The 26,141-nt window shown below is 28.4% G+C and overlaps 1 protein-coding gene and 1 long non-coding RNA gene across 8 annotated transcripts in view; one reads left to right on the forward strand and one right to left on the reverse strand.

The window, feature by feature from the left end:
* Positions 1-26,141, reverse strand: part of LOC107439667 (uncharacterized) — a 392,882-nt gene that overhangs the window by 241,654 nt on the left and 125,087 nt on the right. For all 7 annotated transcript variants that reach the window (XM_087168223.1, XM_087168215.1, XM_087168217.1 and 4 more), the window contains 3 exons: positions 25,539-25,697; positions 22,950-24,185; positions 2,634-2,913 (listed from right to left, as the gene is read on the reverse strand). In XM_087168223.1, coding sequence (XP_087024349.1) covers positions 2,634-2,913; positions 22,950-24,185; positions 25,539-25,697 — 1,675 coding nt within the window. The remainder of the gene's footprint in view (positions 1-2,633; positions 2,914-22,949; positions 24,186-25,538; positions 25,698-26,141) is intronic.
* Positions 423-25,642, forward strand: LOC147807295 (uncharacterized). Its single transcript, XR_015435602.1, has 3 exons — positions 423-563; positions 2,687-2,918; positions 25,598-25,642. It is a non-coding gene; the product is annotated as an uncharacterized LOC147807295 (long non-coding RNA).

A 26,141-nucleotide genomic window follows, 5' to 3' on the forward strand; every position in this document is an offset into this window, starting at 1 on the left:
GAAATAAAAACACTAATGTAGTCGATACTAAACACCAATATACACTTTTACTTTATAATTAGAGCGTCAGAAGAAAAATATACGTAAGGAACACTGGTGTTCCCTCTGAGCTAAACGAATAGATAATTATAAATGCATGATCAATTAATGCATCAAATTATTGATAAACTCAAAATCGCATTTATGCATCGAAATAGTAATGATACTTCGATAACTGCAAATGATACATATTAATTGCGACAGTACATAAATCAATAGTCAAACACAAATTAATCAATTCGAATTCTTGTCACGGAACTATTCTTTCAATGCCACTAGTAATAGAGCAGAAATATGTATGCATCATTCAGGTTGTAGAAAGTTTGTGTGTCATCCTAAATTCCTACCTTCTCAAATGAATCACAAAGGGTGGGAGGAAGTGCGAACAGGCCTAAAAATACCACTCTGATTCTAGAAGGCAGAACGCAAGAAAAGAGGGACATCCCTATCACAGAACATCTTACATAATCTCAAAATCTTCGTAAATTGCCTAATTTAGATGATCCCTGAATAGATACATACAAGTAAGTAAAAATCTCGATTATTATAATTTTTCTACAATTTAAATTTTTTTTATTTTTTTACCTTTTAAATGCATAAAAAATGTTATTTACTGCATTCTTAACCTTTTGACGCTGACTGGACACCGGTTTCCCTTTTATAGACTTTTTCTGGCGCTAAAATTCTGTTTGATTATCGGAATTATATTTGAAATAAAATATAAAATCCAAAAAGAAAGCAGCTTGAATCTTTTTTTTTAATTTCTATTCAAAAATTTATCTATAATTGATTTTGTAAATGAAAGAAATTTAAATGATGAATAACTGTGTTTCTAGTAGATTAAAATAACTGCAAATAAGAGCAAATTTGAAAAATTATTGTTTGGAAGTGAGCTGACAGTCCATATTTGCCAAGGGACACACATGTACCTATCTGCGTCTACTTATCACTTTTTCATAACCACATAAATTATTAAAAACTATATGTAATATTTTTCACATATTTTGACCTAATTTAACAAAAAATAATGAAAAATATATGTAATAAAAATTCTGTGTCAAAAGGTTAATAGTAACTACTAATACTTAATACAAAACGTTCATAAATACTTAAAACAGATTTCGGAGTTTATTGCACTATAATGTAGATCCATATACATTTGAAAACTCATACTAAAATTTGAAAATTGCAATATTTGAAAATTAATAGCATTTATTTATTAAAACATTGATTAATTCTGACTTAATTAATAATTGTTTTAAAATATTTTGATAATTAACTGTGACCTTATTCCAAAAGTACTATAATGTGTTTTAAAAAACATAAATTCTTTCCTTTTTTCATAATATCATATGTAATTAAACTCTACTCATCTTAAAATCTGAGCAAAATAATAAAAGTGAAAAAAAAATCACTGTATATAAGTATTTAGTCATTTAGGTTATTCATCATTACTTTACCTAATATACGAGCTTCAAATTCTTTAGTATGAATTTGAATTTGTTTGATTTTATTAGCTGCTTTTCCTTCTTCATAAGTTATATTTAAAGGAATGACGTGTATTTTTTCATTATAAGAAAAATTAATAAGCTAATAAATGGCTTCTATTATCTTGCTTATTATTAATAAATGAGTTCCATTACCTACGGTTTTGTATGAGAGTTATGTTACCTACCTATACTATAGTTTTTAAATGGTATAGAGTAAATTATCATAATACACTAATGAAGTAAGCTTGAGAAATACAAAGAGATTACAAAAACTAAAAATAAAAATCAAATCTATAATTATTACAGAATAAGAAAAATATTGAATACAACTTGTAACGTTATAATGCATTTATAACATTAAATTTTTGTCATTTCGTTCTAATTACCCATTTTAACGAATTACAAATATGATATAAGAGAGTAGAAAACACTCTTTTACATTTTATTAAAACATTGTAAAAATAATCAACATCAAATTATGGTATAAATTACCGTCACTAAGGGTGCATCATCCAAAAAATCCATTTTACCGTAAAATTCAATTTTACCGTAAAATATTATACCGTAATTTTTACAGTAGTATTTAATTAATCACTACTTTAACAATATTTATAACAGTAAAAATTGATGTATATCAAATTTTTCAAACATCTTCCGATAAGAATAGATTTAACGGTAAAAAGTACCGACACCTGGAGAGGCGTTACTCTTCACCATAATTCGATCCGGAATTTGTTTACAGTCTAAATATTTCACAATAGTTTAAGATATTTTACACAAAGTAGTTCATTCAATTTTGTGTTATTTGAACGCTTATTTTGCAAATCAAATAAAAGTAAAAATATAAGCCGATTTTAGAAATATCAAAATAATTTTTTTAACTACAAGGAAAAACGAAATTCCAAAAAAAAATAGTTATATTTGAAATCTGTAATGCAATAAAAAGAGAGGGACTACTAACAATGTGGAGTAAAATATCGAAAGGTTGCTATGACACCGCAACAAAAACAAGATGAAAAGACGGAACTAAAATAAATTATCCCGATGAAAAAAATAGCACTTCCAATATACAATTTAGAGAAGAGGGAAAAAAATACAAATTACCTTCATCATCCTCAGTTTTGTTGACATTTAAGTATCCCGATGTTGTTTTACAGCCAGCAATATTTGTAGCGGTACAAGTGTATTTCCCGGAATCCTCAGGATAAGTCTCCGGAATGCAAAGAATGCAGACACCGTCTTTGGAGTATGATATTTGGTAATCTTCGGATGGTGCAATTATGTTATGGTTCTTAAACCAGCGGATTGTCGGTAAGGGTGTTCCTTCCACAATGCATTCGAAGAATACTTTGTCTTTTTCGTTCGATGTGACATCTTCTAAAGGCTAAAGTAAGAAATAATAATGAAATCAATCTATATTTATATTTAATATTTTGAATTTGTATGAAATTTTAGACAAATTTTCATAGAAGTAGTTTATGAGATGTGCGTGTAACAATTACACGCGAAAAAGAAAGTGCAAACAAATTTATATTTCAACGGCTATTTCTTTCCATATTTTTAAAAATTATTTTTTAGATTTTGATTTCGATATCCCCTTTTAAGTGCTCTAAAAACAGTACAATATAATTTTTTTTTTGTTGATAATTTGGGAAAGATAATTTTGGTAATAAAAAAGCTCAATGAAGAAGTTTTCTTTTGCCTTAACAATTATATAACTAAAATAATTTATGTTAAGGATTGGTGTATTATTTTAATAGAGTGCTTCCAGCAAAAGAGTGTAATGAAATGTATTCTTTTGTCATTTGTTTAATTGTAAACTTATCTGTGGCTCCAAATTTTATTATTACTTATTAATTTTGAATTAGTTATGCAATTGCTATTGGCAAAATTAATAATTCAATCTGCCCTCCCCCAATGTATTTTATCTAAGGGTTTTCAAATGCCAGTATTCAAAATACATTTACAAACAGACTTACTTAAGCAGGAAAAATGTAAAACAAAAAATGTAAAATTTATTTAGTGTTATTTTACTAAATACCTTATAAAATCTTAATAGTATATACGTTAGCATTAATTCATGTTCCTAAGAAAGGTGTGCAGTATTAAATAATTATTTTGCAGAAATTTATGCATTTTATTTGAATAAATCATCACTTATCCACAACTTATCATCAAATCTGCGACTTATTAGCTACAGCTTTATACCTTTGTAAAAGGGTTCGATTTAAAATAATTAGTAAATGTATACTTAAAGTTTAACATTTATAATTTAGAGGTATTTTTTATTCATGTTAAACAATAGCTAATAGCATGATAATTAATACTTTATAAATCTTCTTTTAAGAGTTTTAGGTGATTATTAAAAAAATAGACATAAAAACATTGCAAAAAATATTACTGAATGTTTAGGCTTTTTATAGTCCATTCAGTTTCCGAAGATCCAAACTTAAGCTCCGAAGACATTTATTATGAGTATTGATAAAATTTTAATGACTTTTTACTAAAATTATATTTTCTAATTAAAAAATATATCATTTTTTATTAAAAGTAGCAAACGTGAAATGTATATCGTCTTAAAATAATTGCTAATTAAATAAACTGAAAATTTAAATATTTAAATTGCAGTATTTTTATGATGTATATTTTTACATTTTAGACATTTCAAAAGTACGTAAATATAAATTTACTTATTACTTTGTATAAAGTTCATGTATAAATGATTTTTATTTCCTTGCAGTATTAAAAATGCCATTATTCTTTTATCTGAATTTTAGAAAAAACTAGCTTGTCTTTAAAAAAAAAAAGAACACTTATCTTACTTGAACTGCTATTCAAATTAATTGAAAGCCTTAAGACATAAGTGCTTGTTTCGAAAGCTTAGAAAAATGTTATTCTGTATTAAATATCAGTGAATTTAATTTCTAAAATTAATTTTTTCAACCAAATTTTACATTTATGGAAACGTATGTTAGAAATTAAATAATTATTTGTTAGAAATTTTCAAACGATGCTACGCGAAATAGCTTGTGTAAAATTTAATCTCATTACGGAACTGTTAAAATAAAACTTAAACCACTTTTAAATGAAAGTATGCCAAAAAAGTCGAATATGTTCAAATTTATTTAATTTTCCATTAATCTTTAAATATACATATGTCGTATTCTATCTTTTCATTTTACTTGTATACCTTAATTATTTTCTTTCAAACATCACACGATCTACAAAATTTAAAGAACTTATGCAAAATGCTCCTAAATTATCAATGAGTAAGACATTGCTTGGTGTTTACCAGCCCTTTCTTTAAAATACAATTTTTCCACTGTACGTTTTTTTCAATAAAAATTATTCACATTAAAATTCATTCAAATTAAATGTCTAAACTATATTCTTGATATAAAAAATATATAATTTTTCATAGAAATTAAAGTATTTAGAACTTTATGAAGTATAAATTGCATTTACCAAAAAACGTTATTATTTTAAAAAAATTATTAAACTGTATTAGTAGGTTACACCGCCTCGTACTATTCATGCACAAAGAATAAAACTTCTGGCAAAATTACCGTACTGTATAGTAATGACATTTCAGAAGAAAAATCCGAATTGTTGTTAATAAAATCAAAATATACTTCATTTCAACCATTTCTTGGTAATTTTTTCGTTTATATGGTAACGATTTACCAAAAATTCTAGTTCTCATAACTATAGTTCTTATTTTTACGCATTTAGTAAAAAGTAAAAAAATTTAAATATAAATTTTACCGGATAAAAAGTTTTTATGCCACGATCTAAGGTATTATGATAAAATTACACAGTTTTACCATATTTAACAAATTTTATTACATATTAATAAACCATATTTCATCGTTAATTTTACCTAAGTCATCACCAACGCACTTGGGCAAAAATTACCTATAGCTTTTTGGAGGCAGAAACAAGTTAAATTTTACCATATTCTGGTAGTTTTGACCAATTTTTTTTCTCAGTGTTGTTATAAATTATTAATATTAATTAATCCTTTTATATTTTCGTTGATAAAAACGTTTTATGCTGTTTAAAAACAGCTCATATATTTTGGTAAATAATTAGAAGAAATATTGTCTTGGAAATATGATACAAATATATTAGGTTTCATTAGAAAACTTAACTGCACTAAAACAGTTATACTTTAACACAATTAAAAAATTTTGAAATAAAAGATGATAGATATATTCTACCTTATATATTTATTGATCTAAAAGTCAAAGCACAGTGACAGACAATTTCTAATGTTTTATAGCAAAATTGTTGCAATGAAATAACTTAAACATTACATAAATTTAAAAGCAAGTAGTTTTAAGAAATAGAAACTTAAGATTGCGTGTCTGGTTTATTGAATCATATGATAATGAAGTTTCCGATAAACCACTCAATTGTGTACTTTTATGTTCTTTACAATAAGCGAAACCAAGAACTCTGCAAATTTGTATTCGCAAATTGCAATTTAATTGAACAAAATGAAAAACCATTTTCAGGTTAACAAAGCAACAATGATATTAAAGTCATCAAAAACCAGTTTTTTTTTTTTCTTCTTGTCTAGCAAGAAATAAATGCCAACACTGTTAGAAATTTCTGGGGAAAAATTATTGAATATCAATTTATTTAATTGTTAGTTTACCGTATTTGAACAAATCGCACCAACTAAGCCCACCTAATTCAGCCCTTTAATCCCAGCTAAATACAGATTATTGCCGGGAGGACTTATCTGTCAGTATCATGACCAACAGAACGGTAGTTCGAGTCACAACGTTGACACTACAATATTTCCTACATTCTCTTCTACACTTGAAGAGTTTCCGGTACCCTTCCGTCCTCAATTTGTGACCCTGGATTATTAAAATACGATGCTCTCATTCACCCATAGATGGTAGCACCATAAAAGCTGATTATTACAATTAATTCTAGTGCTTTACATATCTTACGATAAGTGAAACAACCAGATAAACTAAGTAAACCACATTCCACGGTTCATTTGCTAAAACACAACTCAACCTGACTTCAATGCCCATTACATAACGCACCATTACCCTTACCCACTGTCAGGTAAATTCCTTTTTTATGGTTTGAAACCATGTCAGTTGTAAATGGTTGGAAAACCATATAGTTTTGCATTCATGGTTTTTTTAACGGTAAACGGTTCGTAGTAAACGGTTTCAGAAACCATGAAGGTAAAATATGTTTCTTACCATAAACTTGCGGTTAATTGGACTGACAGACTTCTGTCGGTTATTTTACCATATTTTTTGAATGAAAATTCTAACAGTACTGTGGTAATTCTCATTCCACTTTTTTTTAAATTCAAGTTGGACTTGATTCAAATGAATTCGGTCCTGTGTTTCACCTCATTTAGAATTCATCTTTGTCCGAAAAAAATTACTGAATATTTTTTTTAATTTTTAATTATTTTTTATTCATTTCTTATAAGGGTTAAGATGTGTTAAGATATGGTAAGGGCAGTCAATACGGAACTGACTCGGCATGTCATAAAAGTGTTAAACGCAATACTTTTTACCGCAACTTTTTGATAAATAGTAATAAATTGTTTTAAGTAATAAATAGTAATAAATAAATAGTAATACATTGTTTTTCGTAGAATTTGATGCTTTTGGATGTGTTACTTTCAGGCATTCTTTACATATCTTTAAAAGATAGAGTATGCTTTGAAATAAAGTCAGAACTTATTATATACTTCATAAACAGTATTATAAAATAAGTTAATATCTTTTTTCCAATTTACATAGCATTGCTGTGCAACATTTTAAATTTTTAGCATGTCTTTTTATCAGAGAAAATTAGATTTTGACGATTTTTTTAATTAAAAAAATTATTATTATTTCAGACTTCTTGCCCAAAAGCGATCAAATACGGAGTACACTTATCTGTTACCTTGAAGCTACGTGAGAGATTGGAGTAGTAAAATACGAGTAAATAATCTAACTAAATTCTTACACTCGTACACTGTAAAAAATAACTGTAAATTTTACAGAAGAAAAAAACATATTTTTTAACAGAAAAAAATTGTAATTGTCTAAAGATCAATAGAGATTTTTTTCTGTTTTTAGACGTTACTCTCGTGCTGCAAAGTTTTTATTTTATTTTTTTGTATGCTCAATGGTTTAATGCTGTTTGTCACAAAAAAAGTTTTTCCCTGTTTTTCATCCTAATCATAAACTAATTAAAAATTAAAACTGTCAATTCTAATTCTAGTTTCCACTATGCAGTTGTACTTACAGTAAGGCAACTTTATCTTTTTTCAAATCATTTTACGATTGTTTTCGATACTTGCTCTTACTTTTCAAACATTTTATTTTAAGGTTTTGAACATCGAATAAATAAAATTGCAATTCGACTTCATTGTCAAATTGATACGCTACCTAATTATTATTTGTCATTAGATATAATCTTTCTATGAGTTAAATTACCAGACATTTTATAAGGGAGGGTCTATATAGTTTAAACGTTTTCATACTTAAATATAATTTCCTTAAAACTTTTAAGATAAAGATAGTTTTTAAACACTATGACATATTTCATTATGCAGAATCAGTATAGGAGCCAAAAACTTGCTTTTATTAAAATTGCATAAATTATAATGTGTTATCTTTATATAGATTGATAAATTTATATTTTAATGAATAATTATCTTTTAATTCTTTAAAACTGTAAACTCATTTTCGTGATCTTTAGCATTTAAAATGAATAACGTATTTATAAAGAAATTGGTCATTGCAATTACTGAATTAGACAACTTTATCCTTTTGTATTCTTTCTAAATACATTTGTATTATGTGGTCCAGCGTAAGCCATTAAGTGAACAAACTCACCCCCTCCCCGAAGCATGATGGTCCACTGTTTTTAATTTATTTATTTTTTTAAATAGTAAATGGTGAGAAATAGGCCATTTGTCTTGTGGAAGAAAAATCAAAGATAAGGATAACTTTTAATAAATTAAAAAATAAAAACTTAGTTTGAACCGACTGACCCCGTGTTATGAGCAGCTTTAAACAATACAATGCAATACTGGTTTTTTCGTAGCGGGGGTAATTGTAGGCATTAAGGGGTCACAGTACCCAAAAAATGACCAAAATATCGAAATTTTTTTAATGCTTATAATACTATTTCAAATGCACTGAAAAAAATATAATTTCTCTATCTACATTTTTAAAATAGTTATGAATGATTTTAAATTGCCTTATTACAGAAGCTTGCTCAACAGACAGACTTTAGAGTGTTCTGTCTCATAGATGATAATTTTGTGTTTGAATCTTAATTAAATCTCTAAGAAATTTTTTCCATGCAAGATAAAGCTTTGAAGTAAACTTTTTTATGTTAAGTATAATACACTTATTTAAACTATGCATGGAACAAGCATTTTATGAGGTATTACAATTTTTACAACATGTTATATATACCAAACAGGAATTTTTAACCTTTTTTTCTACTTTTTTGCAAAATAATCTATAAAAAGTATTCTAATGGATATATCAACAAATGAATGCACAAAATTGTTAAGATGAAAATTGTAAGCTCTAAGAAGAAAAAATTTTTGAAAATATGTTATAATAATAAAAGCCTTAAAAATTTAAAAATTTTGAATTTTTTCAATTTTTTTAAAAATTAAAAAAAAAATTAAACAGTTTAATTACTTTTTGAAGTTAAATTATTGATTATAAGTTAAATGAGCATGTAAAGCATCCACAAAATGAATGATTATTCCTTTATTTAAAAAAAATGTTGCGGGGATGGAGTGACCCCTAAAATAAATTTTTCTTAACAAATATAGGAAAAAAAAGTGTTGCAACTTTTTTTTTATTAATTATTTTTTGAATTTAAGAAAGTGACGATACTATTATTTTTTCAACATAATATTTTGATTGCTAATTAATCACCTACATTTTAATAAAATCTAGAGAGAGTCGTGAAAACATGCTTTAATCTGGATTCGAATACGAACAAATAAATTTCATGCCCGTAATTTGAGTAAATATTTTAATTACTTATAACTTGACGTATCAATAATATAAAAGATAATAAAGGTTTCAAATATATGTGGTGTTAGAAGTGAGTACAAATATTTTGGATAACTTTAAACTTTTTAAAATGAAACGAAGAAATATATCGTAAAAATTAATGAAATCATTTTTGCAGCAGTGCAGTGTTAATATCATTACTTAAAACATAATTATGTCAAAGAAACTATTATAAGTTAGTTACTTCATTATACGATAAATGAAAAAATAAAAGGTAATAGAAGATTTAAAAAAAACTTAGGTTAAAAATTAAATTGTTTATTATTACTTTTATAATTGCACCCAACTTTTCAAATTTGCTTAATTTTTCATAATATGAAGCACCAAATATTCCATCATAATAAGTTAATTATAATAAATTACCAGATATAAAATAGTGATAAAATTTACTATATATGAATAAAAATCCTGCATATCATCACTTAGATCTAATAAAAAATTGATTATAAAGTAATAAAAATTTACTCACAAATGAATATTTCCTAAAAAATTTAGAACAAAGATAAAGCATAATAAATTTACGTCTCTCAGAAGATTTTTGTAGTAGTATAATAATTCTTTTCATTTTTCACTTCCAAACGATAATTTAAATCAATTGAGTTAAGAAGTAATACAAAAAAAAATTCGTGGAATAAAAATCTGCATAATTTATATCATGATAAATTGATTATAATTTTCTTAACTCTAAATAAAAAAAAGTATTATTTTATTCTTTCATGTTCATTTCAATGCTATTTTAAGAATCTTTTAGACAAAGTGAAAAAAAAACACAGAACATTTTAAATTATACAAAATTCATCGAAATTTAATGATTGGGCTAAATTATTTAAAATAAAATTGAATTAAAGAAACGCAAACGAGAAAATATAGATAAAAACCAGTATGACGATAAAATAAATATTGTGCTCAAAACAAAAAGTTAAAAGCAGTCAAAATTGAATCGTTTGCAGTTATTACACGAAACAAATCAACTTTAAACTCTCGGCCGTAGCATATCAGCAATAATATATGATTTTGAGTTGATTCTTAAAACGTTTTAAAATCGGTTCAGGGTCTTTTCTATAAGTAAACAAGGTCAAAAATAATTACTCCTACTGATAGAAATTTTACATTTGATATAAATATCGTGCTTTTTATATTTCGTGAATTGCTTACAAATTTTGCAAAGTAATTTTTCATATTGTACTGATCATGAACAGTTTGAAAAGATTAAAACTAATACGATTAAAAGAGCTGAAAGAAGAAAAAATCGGATTTGGATGACACTTACAAGAATCAAACAAACTTCGAACACTTTTCTATTTAATATATTTATACCATAATTGGATACTTTCAACTTCACATGTTTGTGTCTAATCATGTGATCATGCATGGTGTTTTAACGTAATAGCTTTCAGAATCAATTTTCAGGTCAGATTTAATTGGATGCCTGCAAGTGACGTCGCGCGTATGCGTCGACCCTGTTTGGCTGTCACACAAGTGATGTCGCTTGCAAGTAAATAATTGTTAAGTATTGTTTCACAAATTCGGTAATCACAATTCGTGACTTTAAAACTGAAGAAAGATTTTTTCAATTAAAAATAAAATTAAGAAATTTGTATGAATTCTGTCAAAAGAATAATAAAGTGTTAATCTATACTTATAAATCAATGTTAAAAGTTCACTAGAGAATTTTTCTCTTCACATAACAGCTGCTGCGGAATAGAGGCACTTAGTGAAAATATATCGGGTTTAAAAAACATAAGCGCAACTTAATGGCATTTAAATTTAGAAACATCTAAATTAAATAAAAGTCTTTAAAGATTTGTTTGATTTGTTAAATGTCTATAAAAAAACAGTAACGATGTGCTTAAAGCAGTTTATTTGCGTTGAAAATATAACAATTGGGAGAAAAAAAAACAAGTAACTGATGGGCTTTATAAAGAAACAAAAGCGTGCTATTAAGTGCATATAAGATATATTTGTCTAAAATATTTAATTGTAGTTAGTCTGAAGAATGCTTCAAAGCGACATGATATAAATGGAGGCATTATACAGAAAACAAACCTCCATCAATGTTACTTGAAGCATTTGTCATTTAGAGCATCTTCTAAGTTTATTTCCTAACCGCAGACACATAATTAAGGACAATGTCGAAGTCTAGGAACTTCCACAAAGTAAAGCATTAAAAAGTTGGCAAAAACTGTGACTATTCGTTATCTTAAAAAAGAGAGAAAAATGATTAAAGCTGTTGTTCCCAAATGTCAAAATGTACGAAGATTCTGCATTTTATTTCTTATAATGTATGTAGCGTGATAGGCAAATACCATCCTTGATATGTATTTTCAGAATGCCTGTCAAAAATAAAGTGAAACAAATATAAAAACTAAGGGTTGAAAACATTTATTTAAATTGGAAAAGAATACTTTAGAAATGTAACAAAAGAGTAGTAAGGTACATAACTCGAAACATTTAAAACTGTTTGTAAAAAGAAATGCAGTGGAGTTAAAAAAAGTAATATTTATAAGTTTCATTGAGAAATCAAACTGGTTTCGATTTTTTCATCACTGTATTCCTCGTTAATGATTCGACACGTTTCAGTGCATCTTTACTCCTTTTCACTTAAATATTACTTATCGACCTTTATTTGTTTACAATTTTACTTTATTTTTGAAAAATGCGTGTTTAGGGTTGTTTTTATGGAACATTTTAAGAGATTACACAGCTTACATACTATTGAAATGTACTATTTAATTCAATTCCAAAACAAAAGTTTACAATCAAAATATAGAAAATGGTTCTAAAAATCTGTCATTTACAGAACTATATTCTCATATTTAGAATTCTAATTTTTTACTTAAAAAAAGAAAAGTAAGAGGTAATTAAGTCTAAAATAGCTATATTTATTCACTACTTCACTGCAAGAAACTCCGGATCATATTACGGTAAAAAGTACCGGTACCATAAACTGTATGTAACTGTAGACCGCTATCCTGTAAAAATACAGTAAAGGTGCCATTTAATCCGGGTAAAAGGTAGGTGCCGTTTAATTTTTTTTTAAAGTGTAGCTGATACAAAATAACGAAAGTAGAATTAGGAAATGAATTTTACCTACAGTACCAGTTTTGTATTTTTACTTGCTTCTTAGTTAAAAGAATGCAAAGCTTTTCTGTACAATAAAGATTTTTCTATTTGTTTAGTTTTTATTTCTTATATATATTTTTTTTACTGGCTCTGAGCAGCCGTTGCATATTTCAAACTTGCTGATCTTGATACTGCCTCCTGAAGGACTGAACCTTTTAACCTGTATAAGAAGACAACGGAACACCACGGAACACCTGGACCGAGCTTTAGAGATCTCACCTGATTTGCTTCATAAAAGACATTTTGAGGACAATATAAGAATACATATTTACACTTTACTTAATTACACTTTGCATTTTTCTAGTAGAATGAACAGTTTCATGTCACAAATAATTGCATGCAGCTATGTTACATTAAACTCAAGGTAAGGAAATTATATTACAGAGAAAATTAAATGGAGATAGAGACTATAACTGACTATATGTAATTATTATTATTATTTGTTAATTATTAAAAAAAATAATTAACAAATTCTCAGGTCATATGTAGAAATGTTTGGTTCTCTTCAAACATTATTGAATTTTAAACAGCTCAAAATTGTTTTCAATTGTTTCAAATGCACATGGAAAACAATACAGCAAAACTACCAGAATAAACATTCAATGTATTTCTGGCTCTATGGGAACACCAAAAAGCACGATAATTTTTACCGAAGCACTTTAATCATGACGTTTTGTAAAATTGATAATGGGTGGTTTTATTACAATGCTGTTTTGTAATAAATGTGCTAAAATTTGGTACTTTTCTTACTTAGAGAGCGGCACAAAAGCAAAACAATTAATCCATTAAATTTACTTTTCAGTTTTGTATTTTTACTAAACGTACTGTTATACGAACGATAATTTTAAAAACCAGATGTTCTGGTACGAACAGAAAAATTACCAAAATGAATGGCTTAAATAGCGTTTATTTTGGTCTTATTTTTAGAATTATGGGGAGTTATTTTTTCCAGGAATATCATTAGCATATAAGTATGATAATTTTATCAGAATTTTTTTTCGCTGTGTATCATGACATAAGCTGTATATTGTATGTATTTATAAATGCGAATGTATTATTAAGATTTTAATATTTGTTTCCATTGAAAAGAAATTTTTTTGCCATCATTGTTAGTTAAATCAAAAATAGCAAATAAAAACTGCTAGCAAATGTTCAAGCATCTTATATGAATATTTTAAAAATTTTAAACAATTTTGTTATCACCGAAGTTGTAGGTTGCAAAGCATTATTATTTACTATTTTTATTATTACGTTATTATTATTTGTTTTTAGTCTTTACAGGCTGGGACTTATTATATGAAAAAAAGTTGCAGTTAATAGTACAAGCAGTTATTTATAACTGAAGTTTTAGATAAAAAAGAATAAGCAACGTCCTTAAAATTTAAAATTTTATTTACTTATCGTTAAAATTTTCTCTAAAATGATATTAAACTAGTACATATTTTATGACAAACTTGTTTGGTGCATATTTTATGTACAAACTCGCTAAACGCACACCACGTTATGCATTTAACGAGTTTGAAGATAAATCCCCCGTCTGGCCACACGAACTGCATAAAAGCTTTCATATTAGGGTATGGTCATGACAAACGCGTTGGTAACTGCTAAATCAATAAAAATTTGATTTGAAATAAAATTTAAGCAAATTATCAGTTACTACTTAAGATGATGAAGGGCTGTGATGGCTCAGGGGATAGAGCATTCGCCTTCCAATGAAGTGAACCGGGTTCGAATCCCAGCGACAGCTGGTCGATACGAATTCCGCATCCCTCTTGTACCGACCACAGTGCTGGCGTAAAATATTCTCAATGACTTAAAATATTCTCAATGGTAGACGGATCATGGCTTAGAGTTCTCTTCCTAAGGCTAATCGCTAGAGTTTTTCATGGTTTTCCTCTCCATGTAACTTAAATATGGGTTAGTTCCATCAAAAAGTCCTCCAAAAAGGCAAAATTTCTACCAGTACTTGATCCAGGAGCTACCTTGTCTAGATTAGGTTCAAAAGTACAACGCTATGTTGTTGTTGCTAATTCCCATCTGGTCTGACCAGACCAGATCAATAAATCCGTTGACATTCAGAAAGTCCGAAACTAAAAGGGGAGAGGAATAAATGTCGTTCCAGTCCAGCCCTAAACAGTTCGAGATATGCTCAAGTGATGCCTGGTTTTGTTGGCATTTAGGGCAAAGAGGAAAGATCTTTTGATTAGCAGAAAATGTGAGACTTTTCAGGTGTCCACTGGCCAGTCGGGATAAGCCAAGTGTTGGTCTGCCTGTCACCAGGAAGAGATAGAGAGAGTCCTGGTCTTTTTGCTTTATACCAGTAGTTAATAGGAGGAAGCAACAACTTTTGCTTGTTCTGGGCCTTTTGCTTTACGAAAAGTTCAAGCTATGTAAGCTCTGGGGTGGAGGGGGCTGGATAGTAGTAGTTAACATTCAGACTACTAATGTTAACTACAACGCTATGTAGTTAATATTAGTAGTCTGAAACCCAAAAAATTGGGTCGGCTGTTCAACGACGGCAATGAAATAACTACCATCATCAATCTTAGCTAATAACATAGATTTGAAGCTGGGGGATTTAAACCGCCGAAGGGAATCGAAGTACGAAGTGGTGAAAGGCACTAGGATGCCACTGTGTGGAAACACAGTGGCATCCTAGTGCCGTTCACCACTGTGTCATCGCGGCTTCTGTTACTATATCTTGCTGTTATAAACTATTATCTGAACGAATATGAAAATGCACTATTTTGGATTAGTCTACTTTTCATCGTAGATTCAATTTTTATGTCATCGTACATCAAGGTAAAAAAATTAATAAAAATAACTACCTAGAATTTAACATTCTGTTGCGTGTGTGCGTGTTTTTATTTTCCTATTTTTATTTATTTATTTATTTATTTTTAATCTTATACTAGGAGCTTTTCATTTATCACTTTTAATTTCTTCTTAGACATAAATGTATCCCACAAAAACACTGAGCATTTTGGCTTCAAAATATGCAATTATTGTAGCCTTTTTATAAGAACATTCAATTACAAAATAGACGATTAAATAGATTTGAAAATTAATCATCTGAACTAGAAAACAAATTAACCTAAGGAATACAGATTGCGAGAGTTAGTAAGAAAAAATAAATTCGAAATAGTTTTACTCATTGAAGAGGCTTAAAACAATTCAAATAAGTTACACTTTTATCTCTAATTAAGTTATTTCTATTTTTAAAATTTTAAAACGAAATTATAAGATTAACATCTGGCAACATGTAACCTATCTATCTCTTTCCTTTTTGCTCTCTTTTACTGACATCAACGCAAGAGAGAGTTTATAAACTAAAGGTCTCGTGAAAGAAAAATAGATTTTCAACAACATTGGATAAATGGGCAATATTTCTCTCAGTTTAAAGTCTATATCAACAAGCCTACAGTCACCCACTCTTGTACGCATATATGGCAGTACTTTTACTTTCGTTACTTGTACCGCCGGTACAAGTAAAAAGTACGTACTTTTACTTGTACTTCGTTACTTTTTAAATTTGGTACTTTTACTTGTACTTTCGTTACTTTTTTAGGGAAAAAGTACAAGTATTTGTAACGGAAATGTTGAATGAAATCGTTACTTTTTTCTAAAACTCGGTAAGCGTTCGAAAAAAAATCCAATCGATATCCAATCGTAAAAAAATTATATATGAAATATAATACTGCAGCACCTTCTAGTGCTCCCGTGAAGCGCTTATTCAGCGTGGCCAAGCACGCTCTGAGAAATTCTCGTAGCAGACTCAGTGACACCACTTTCGAAATGCAAATATTTTGCAAAATGAATAAAAATATTAATTATCAAGTTATTTTCATTCATTTTCGAGTTTTATGCATATCTAATACATTTTAAATAAAAAATGTTGGATTTTGTTATTACGTTTTTCAATTTTCTTTTTGAACTCACTAATAATACATTTTTGTCTTAATACATTTTTTACAAAATACATTTTTACCTAGTACATTTTTTTACTAAAATTATGTTTATGCCTGACCTTGTCAAGGAACGCCCAGTCAAATCTCTAAGAACTTCAGAACTATATTGAAAACTATTATAATTACTATTTTAACTCTTGAAAACTCTAAGGTATTAATTTAGCCGCTGATACTAAAATTCGTTTAGAAATTTTAATTATGCCGTTAGGCAGAAATGTTCGGAAAATGATTTTCTCGCATGACTTCAGCATTAGCCATTGCTGAAAATAAAAATGTAGACTGTTCTGTTTCAACTTATACTGCACATTCAATTATTTTTTACTAGCTCAAAGATCACAAAGCTATCTGAAACCCCGTGTTTGCTTTGTTTATGTTTGTGCTTTCAAAACGCGTTTCTATAGAGTAAAACAATTTTAAATCAATAGGAATTTAAATAAATAAAAATAATAAATTAAAAATTAAAATCAATAGATAAAATTTCTTTTTCGTGCAAATCCATAAAAAGTTTGATATTAAAATTATGTTTGATTTTAAAATTATATTATACGATTTTATTATAAAGTTATATTATACGATTATATTATAAAATTATATCATAATATTCTTCCGAATTTAAAAATGAATTAATGTCCATAACTTTCAAAATTAAAAATAATTAAATAAATAGCAACAATTTTGCAAAAACATTAAAGAACATAAGAATATTATTCAATGAAATTTTAGGTTACTTTGAATTTTCGCTTTCCTAGAAATGTACTTTTAAATCGTTACTTTTTTTGTTTAGTACTTGTACTTTTACTTGTACTTTTTACTCGTTACTTTTCAAAATAAGAACTTTTTACTTCTTACTCGTTACTTTTTTTAAAAATACTTGTACTTTTACTCGTTACTTTTTAAAAGTAACGTTGCCATATATGCTTGTACGGATGAAGTTGCATTAACAAAATGTCGCCACATTTAAGCAAAGCTGCTTTTGTAACAACAAAGGCCCTTTCAGTTATTTTATTATTGTATATTAAATCGATAAAGTTCAATATTTTTAATTAAAAACTTACGTTTCAATCAAAATTAAATTACAAAATTAGTGTGAGTTTCAGGATTCGTTCTAAATTCATTCTTTATTAAGTGACAAGACGCTCGTCTGTCATTTTATTTTATTTCATATCCGTCGTTGAACAGCCGACCCAATTTTTGGGTTTACGACTACTGATGTTCAACTCTGTAGCCTTGTAATTTTGAACACAATCCAAAAGACAAGAGAGCTCCTGGAGGAAGTATCGGGCAGAAATTTGCCTTCGTGGAGGACGCTTTGATGGAACTAACCCACATTTGCCATGGAGAGGAAGACCACGAGAACCTCCCACGGTTAACCTGACAGCAAGGTGACTCTAACCCTTGATCTGTCTACCCCTGAGGATATTTCCCGTCAACACTATGGTCGGCGCAAGCCGAATGTGGAATTCGTATCGACTGGGATTCGAACCCGGTTAGCCCCATTGGTAGGCGAACTCTCTATTCCCTGAACCTTCACGGCTCGCTCATATGTCATTGTGTAGGACCGGGTTTTCCTTCCCAGCTTTACAGCCATGGATAGATACTAGTTTATGTGGGATGTAAGGGCGGCAGGCACGCAACGCTTGCATCATAGTCAGTCACCCTCATGAATTGTAAAGACTTAATATTCATAACCTCCTTCCAACAAATGGCTTTTTCTGCAGAGCTTTGTTCTACTTTTTTTTCTTTAAATAGCACTTCCCTGATTAAAAGCTTATAAACTATATCTTATATACTATATATTATTCCTGAATATTGCTATTCCTATATATTGTGCTGATACACAGTCAAAACTTTTTGTCATTCATTAGTGAAAAATCTATTCCAGAACATACTCAGAATTTGTCTCATCAACAGCAAAACAGCAAATGGCGCTCCTATACTTAGCATTCTTTGTGCTTGATTAGCGTTTCTGTGTATAGAAAAGCTAAAGACACAATTTATTCATTGTGTGGCTAGTTTTTTGTTAGTTATATGCACACAAAAAAAATTAAAGCTAAAAACCAAGCAAGCAGTTTCTTTTTAAGCATAGATATTTAAACAATCATGTTCAACAAATATGTAAACATTAATGGTATTTATAAAGAACTTAAATTATACATAAGTTATTGCAATAACAGTATTTAAATATATATTAACATATATATTAGAAAAAAAGAGATTAAAAGCTAGAAAATATGAGAAAAATTATTAAAGAGAGTAAGAACAGTGATTCCCAACCACAAGCATTTTAGTAGAAATTTTAGAATGATAAGCCACGCCCTTCATCTTTTTCTAGGCACTAAATACATTTTCAGGCAAAAGAAATACCAAGCTATTCCGAAGTATAAAAATTTCTTTAAATTAACACTAACACAAAAAATTATAACTGAAAATCTTTTACGGAAACTATCAATTTTAACCCTTTGAAGCAAAAATTTTTTATTAAACATATTTTTAATATTTTTCTTCTTATTATTTCGTATTAATTTAATTCCAGATAAGTATAAAATGATATATTTAGCATTTTTAATAATTTGTGTTTATGAAATACAGCATGAAACAACAAAGGTAAAATCTTCCAAATTCAGCTCACTTCCAAACAATAATTTTTCAAGCTTGCACTAAATAGCAGCTGTTTTGAACTAAGATAAACAGTGATTCATCATTGAAATTTCTTTAATTTACAAAATTAACCATCGATAAATTTTTGAAAAACTAATTTTTAGAACTACCTTTTTTGGATTTTATATTCTAGAATACATATAATTCCGATAATCTAACAGATATTTTTTAGTAACAAGTTTCTTGTAATTAAAAAATACCAAAATATACTTTTACTTGTAATTAGAGCATCAGCAAAAAAAAATTAAAAAATAGACATCGGTGAACCATCTGTGTCAAAGGGTTAAGTCCCTATTAATGGGACTTCATTAATTAAAACTTTATCAATACACAGGATGTATACAAAGTATCAAATGCATATAAAGCTTGAATATTTTAAAATAAATCTATAAGGTAAGTGCTTTTTTTAAATTTAAGGTAGACTTTAGCAGTTATAAAACTGTAATAACAGATTTGAACGTAGGTTTTTTTTTCTGTGAATTGTGTACAGAAATTCCATAAATATCTAAAAAAAAAAAAAAAAAAAAAAAAAAAAACAGAATTATCTACGACGTTTTACTATCGTTTTTTTACAAGAAATATTCCTAAATCCCGATATAAAATAAGAAATAGCTATTTTATTTAACGTTAAACTTGCGTCACGCAACCGATTTTTGCATCAAATATATCACTTCTCTAGCCAATGGGATTTGAGACTAACCAACGAATTCATCTACCAACTATAAAAACTATAGAATACATTGTTGAACCATAGTTAGCCGAAGCAATATACAAATAGCTCAGTAATCGAACCTAGGTCAACTGCCACAATGAGACGTCTAATCCAGAGAAGCGATCATTTTTTTTTAAATTTAATTATTGGTAAATTTTTGAACTACTCTTTCCTATTGAAGAAATAATGAACACCAATCATTAATAATAAGATAAATAATGAAACCAAAGTTTTCCTCCAAACGCTTCATTTTTTCCAACAAATTTTGGCCTCTCACCATAATTGTAAAAAAAAATATATATATATAACAATTAAGGAATATTTTGCCAGAAAAAAAATGGTTGTTTTAAAGTTGCTGAGAAAATTTCCAGATCATAATCTCATAGAATGAACGGGAAGAAAAGACTAGCAAACATGGATGACAGACTACAAAAGAAATGTTCATAAATTCAAATACGCTATAGGCTAGACATGAAGAAATTGTCAATTGCAAAAGCCTGACAAGAATCTACAGTAATCCTAGTGAAACTAGCTCTGAATTTAAAATAAAAGTGCATTTAAGAATAACTAAGAAGTCAATGTAATAATATTCCTATACTGTTGTTTTCAAAAACACGTATTTAATCCAATTAATAAACCCACAGGGATAGCCTGCTTGTCAGGGTGATGGAGTCACGACCGCGGGGACGAGAGTTCAAATCCAGCTGGCCGAAGACTCCCAGAGTAGTAAACGGTGAATGGTGCACGTTAAATCTGCCCGGTCCCTGGAGGTACCGGATCGGAGATTGATCGTTCTCTGATTCAGGTCAAAATTATGATCTGTGGATGAATGAATGGAATGTGTTGGCTCTATAAACAGATGTCAGCAGTATGGGTGTGGCAAAAGTGTGGCGAATTCTTGGCCATAGATGGCGCCACTGGAAAACAAGAACAATTGCACCCCCTCTGCCTTAATGGCCAACGACAATGTCAACAACAATAAGTCCACAACTTTCAATTACATCAAGAAATTTCAACAAAGAACAGTAGTCTGGGCCTTATAACGAGAATTAAGTAAATGTTGAAAAATGAATGCAAAATGAAAAATTACTTCCAAGAAAAATATCCCATATACTTCTTATGGCCACGAAATTCATCAGATTAAATCTATCTTTACATATTTTTGATAAATTTAACATTTTACATGTCTAATACTTTTTGCATACATCCTGATTTTTTTTTAAAAAAATAAACAATATCTGAAACTAAATAAGAAATAGTATTTGAAATATCAACCAAATAAAGTAAAAATATCATATATTAGAGAACTTACTTCAGTAATATACGATGTAGCATGCAATAAAAGAATATTTAATTAATTAAAAATATTTCAAAGATAATTATAAATAATATCTATATGGTAATAAAAGGCATGTTGCAAAAAGAAATTAGTTTGATTTAAAATACTGGACATTTTTCAGCAATATTTGAGCACTGAAGCAAGTTACTTGTAACATAAACTATTAAACTATTTTTTTTCAAAGCAAAATTATTCCAAAGCTTGCAGTTCTAAAGAAATCAAAAATAAATATAAAAATAACGGAACTGTCTCTTTTTGCAGTAAACCCTCCAAATAAAATGAAAAAAAATATTATTTTATTTAACCATACTATTCTTATTATTTCTTTAAAACTAAAATTAATAAAATCCTTAATAGCTGAAAGATAGATGTATTAAATTTTATGAGTATTTCAAGATAATAAAAACTTAAAAAAAATTTAAAGCATAATGCACATCTATCAAAAGCAGAAATTCTCACACAAACTCAATCAGGTAACATTACTTTTGTCAGCTATTTTCATTTATGTTTTTTTTAAACAAAAATTTATCTTTGTGGTGGTTCATAAAAAAAATTAAAATCAGTCAATTATATCGAATTATTCATGGGTTTAATTGATACTTGAAAAAATATTTTACAAGTTACAATTATATTTAACTTCTTAGTTTATTTATGCAAAAATAGAAATTTGATAAAACAAAAAAAAACTATTAACAAGCAATTTGAAATACATTTTTCCACTGTCAACAAAAATCTATTTTGATATAAGTATAGTTGGAGAAAACTACTCTAGTTGAAACTTACCAACAAATCAATAATTTGAACATGCATATCACTTTTTTTAAAACTTTATCGAATAGTAGTTAGAAATAGTTCGAATAGTAGTTCAACGAAATACGATCTGGAATAAAAAAAAAACGGTACTTTCATTGTGTACGAAAATTCTTTTTTAGTTAATTACGCAGTTTTGGACAAAAATATATCCTTATTTCTATATAAATTCGGTTTCTAAACATTCGAGTCATGAAATAAATATTTAAAGAATGTCATTCTTTAAAAGAGAATCAAAGAGAATTTGACGTTTTTAAAGTGATAAATTAATTAAGTAATAAATTAACAGCATTTAAATTATAAATCTCAAATATATATATGTATATATATAAAATTTCAGTTGAGTGACAGAAAAACTTTAAAAAAATTGAACTATGTATAATATTTTAAAGGGATTAGTAAATTAATAAGCAAGTTTTACATTAATTTAAAGAAAGGCAATTCGGAAAAAAAATTTAAAAAAATGAATAACTATTGTTAGAAAAAAATAACAACACTGAGAGAGCGAGGTCTTATCATTCCATACCTGTTATTTTAACAAATGTAATTAAAATTACAAATAATGACTAAATCATGCTTTGCAATTTTATTTGAAAAAAAAAATCCCCAATGTTTAACACAATCAAAACAAACAAAACATAGATTTTATAAATATAATAGAGGTTGGCAACCACTGGTCAACTAGTCTACATTCTATACATCAGTATATATCTTCCTTAACGAATCAGCACCTCTCACCTTTGAGAACAGAGGTGGCTTCACTTCCGCGCCGAGCACAGGCTCTTCCTCAATTACTACTTCCTTTTTTACTTTGGGTCCATCAGATACTTCTTTCTTAATTATAGGCTTTGGTGCAGTTTTATTTTCGTGGTCAGAGGTCTTGACCACTTCAGAGGAATGCTCCAAAACCAATTCGTATTTTTTAGTGATTGAGATTTCTTCAGTTCGTGTGGTCGATGTCCTGGTGGTGGAAGATTCGGACATGTTATAGATTGAAGGATCAGTTGAGGTTTGGCAGGACGCTGAAGAGGTGTTGCTTTTCAAATCACACGAAGTGGATTTGTTCTCGGAAATGAACGATGGTATTTTTGATGTGAAATTTTCGGTCACACATTCAACAGTTTTGAAATCTGAATCGATTTTGGGGGGTGCTATTTTTTGCGGAGGACTTCTGAGTTCAGGAATTTTTTTCGGCTGCCACACCGGTACGCGGCTTTGAGTAGTTTCTGATCCAGATTGGAAGGATGTTACGGATTTAGGAACGAATGTTGTCGGTTTAGGAACATGCGAGTTTTCTGAAGACATCATCGTTCCGCTGGACATGAAAGAACGCGATTCAGATATTAGAGTACTTTGACTAATGGAACTAGTATGTTTCGTGTCTGAATCGAAACCGTTTTGGACCGGGACAGGAACTTTCGATAGTGACTTAGATCCTGTCAAACCATGTAGGGTTTTGTCTGTAACATCTGGTTGAGAAAATTTCATCACAGATTTCTTCACGAAACTTTCGGACATCGAAGACGCTAACGGAAACCTATTTATACTGTCTTCGATTGCAGTTTGTGTTAGATATGACTCCATGCCTGTTTTGGAATCAGTCACAACAGATACCACTTTTTCCGTTTCAATGCAGGGAACAGTTGATATACGATCAGTCTCTACGCTAGAAGTAACAGATTTTTGTACAGTCTCTGTGACTGGAACATCAACGATTGGTTCATTGCTAATAGATGGAACAATAACTATTTCTTCGGGTTCAGGTGAAGGTATAGGGACAGGTTCTATTATCTCTATTATAGCTGGTGCAGGAAATGGGGTAGGTTTAGGCTGACTCCATATTTTTGGACAGGCAGCAGGCATTGGTGGAGGAGAAGGTTCTTTTGGAGGAGGTGCTTCGATTGGCTTTATATTGCTTTGTATATCATATGGTGTGACTGTTATTGGTTCACTGCTTGAAATTTTTGTATACATCTAAAAATGTAAGAAATAAACAAAAAGATATTAAAAATATTAATATGATATTTGAATACAGAAACAAAAATAAATAATAAATGCGAAATTGAAATGATTTCATTATTTTTCTAAACAGACACTGTGTTTATAAATGATGTAAGACTATAATAAAATTACTGGAAACTAACAATTAAGAAACATCATAGCTCAGCATGCAACCAGGGCCAGGTGCTTAGAGATGCTTTCAAAGCTGCATCTTTAAATGACCATGGTAAAATATTCTTTGCTGTCTTAAAAAAATTCAAATGAAACTTTGTCAGTTAATGTTATCACGATTAACGAGTTCCAGAAAAAACAGCGGATTTTTTTTTTTAATAAAAGAAAGTTGAAATTTCAAGGCTTTTTTAGTAAAGACGCCATATTAACATCACTCCCCCCCCCCCCTAAAAAATGTCCAAACTGTACGTTTACGTCGAGAAAAATGCAGCTTTCGAGAAAAATGCAAAAGAGAAATAGTTTTTTTATATCTGATGCAAAGAAAATAATTATATAGACAACATGGACATGGGTATTTTGGTATTTGTGTATGTTTGCGGACGTAGAGTTCAGCGTATATCTCGTCACGCAGGCGTCATTCCAATGACATCTAAAGGGTAATTTAAGGGGATATATTATAGGATAAAAATCAAAATCGTATTTAAAAACTTGCATCTTTTAAGCTACTGGTAGAAGCAGGCAAAGCTTAGTGATAAAGTGCGGAACATGAACCCGGTTCTAATCTGAGTCCAGTTAATGTATTTCTTAACATTAAAGATAATTTTGATCCTAATTTTCTTTTATCCACAGAACTTTACATAAGTAAAATATTACCCAAAAATTTTTGTTCAGAATTTATGTGTTCAAATTTTTTTCCCAGAAAATTTCGCATGAATTCTACGCATAACTATTGCATCACAAACGTTATCTTCAGTCAATGTAATGCAGTCAAACCTGATAATAAATTGATTTTCAAATACTTCCCGATGATTTCCAATGAACGAAATCAATAAAGTTTTCTTACAAAATGTCATAATTAACTCTTGAATTTTGTTAAAAAAAATTATCATAATTGTGCAGTTAGTATTTAAGTAAGGGGAAAAACCCAAAACGCTATCGACTTTGATAAATCACTCATTATCGGAAAAGATGGGATTAAAAATATATGTATATATACATATATTTACTAAAAAATATTATAAATTAAGTAATAATTCATATTTTTTTCTTAGCTTAAACATCATTAGTTTACAATCAGAGAGTTATATAACCAAATTCTGAAAAAATATTAAGGGAAGTTAATACTAAACACCTTGCTTATTAAGTTCAACTTACTTCTTTTGTTTGTGAAATTGATGAAAATGCTTGATAACTAATGTGTTTTTCTTCGTCAGGACTTTTCTCTTCTTCTACAATCAAATCTGCTACGCAACGTGCTTCACCAGCAACATTGCTAGCAACAGCCATAAAAGTTCCAGAATCATCGGGGAAAACCTACAATGTAACCTAATGCATCAGAATTTTGTTTAAACAAACATTAAAAGTTATTGCTTTAGAATAATTGTTTTAGACCAGTGGTTCCCAATTTTTTTTTCGGTTGTGCAACACTAAATATTTAACTTTCTTTGGCGGAACCTGGACATAATAAAGTTTATTATGGTAATAATGAACATATAACCTTCTGAAGACTGTTTTTTAAATTTTTAATAGAAGGAGTAAAGTTTTTTTTCTTATTTTATCATTAATATACTTTACATAAGCTGAAAATGAATAAAATATAAGTTTAATTACTTCAAGATGAAAACTTAAATATGCATTGAAAATGTTATTTAAGGAAATATATTTATTTATAAAAGAATTTAATTACTTTATTTCGATTTGAAAAAAGTTGATAATTTATTTAATTTGTTTTTTTTAGAAATATTATGTATTTTTTTT

Source organism: Parasteatoda tepidariorum, chromosome 7 (assembly GCF_982258835.1).
Source record: "Parasteatoda tepidariorum strain Cologne lab strain chromosome 7, Ptep-v5.0, whole genome shotgun sequence".
In the NCBI taxonomy this organism is placed as follows: domain Eukaryota; kingdom Metazoa; phylum Arthropoda; class Arachnida; order Araneae; family Theridiidae; genus Parasteatoda; species Parasteatoda tepidariorum.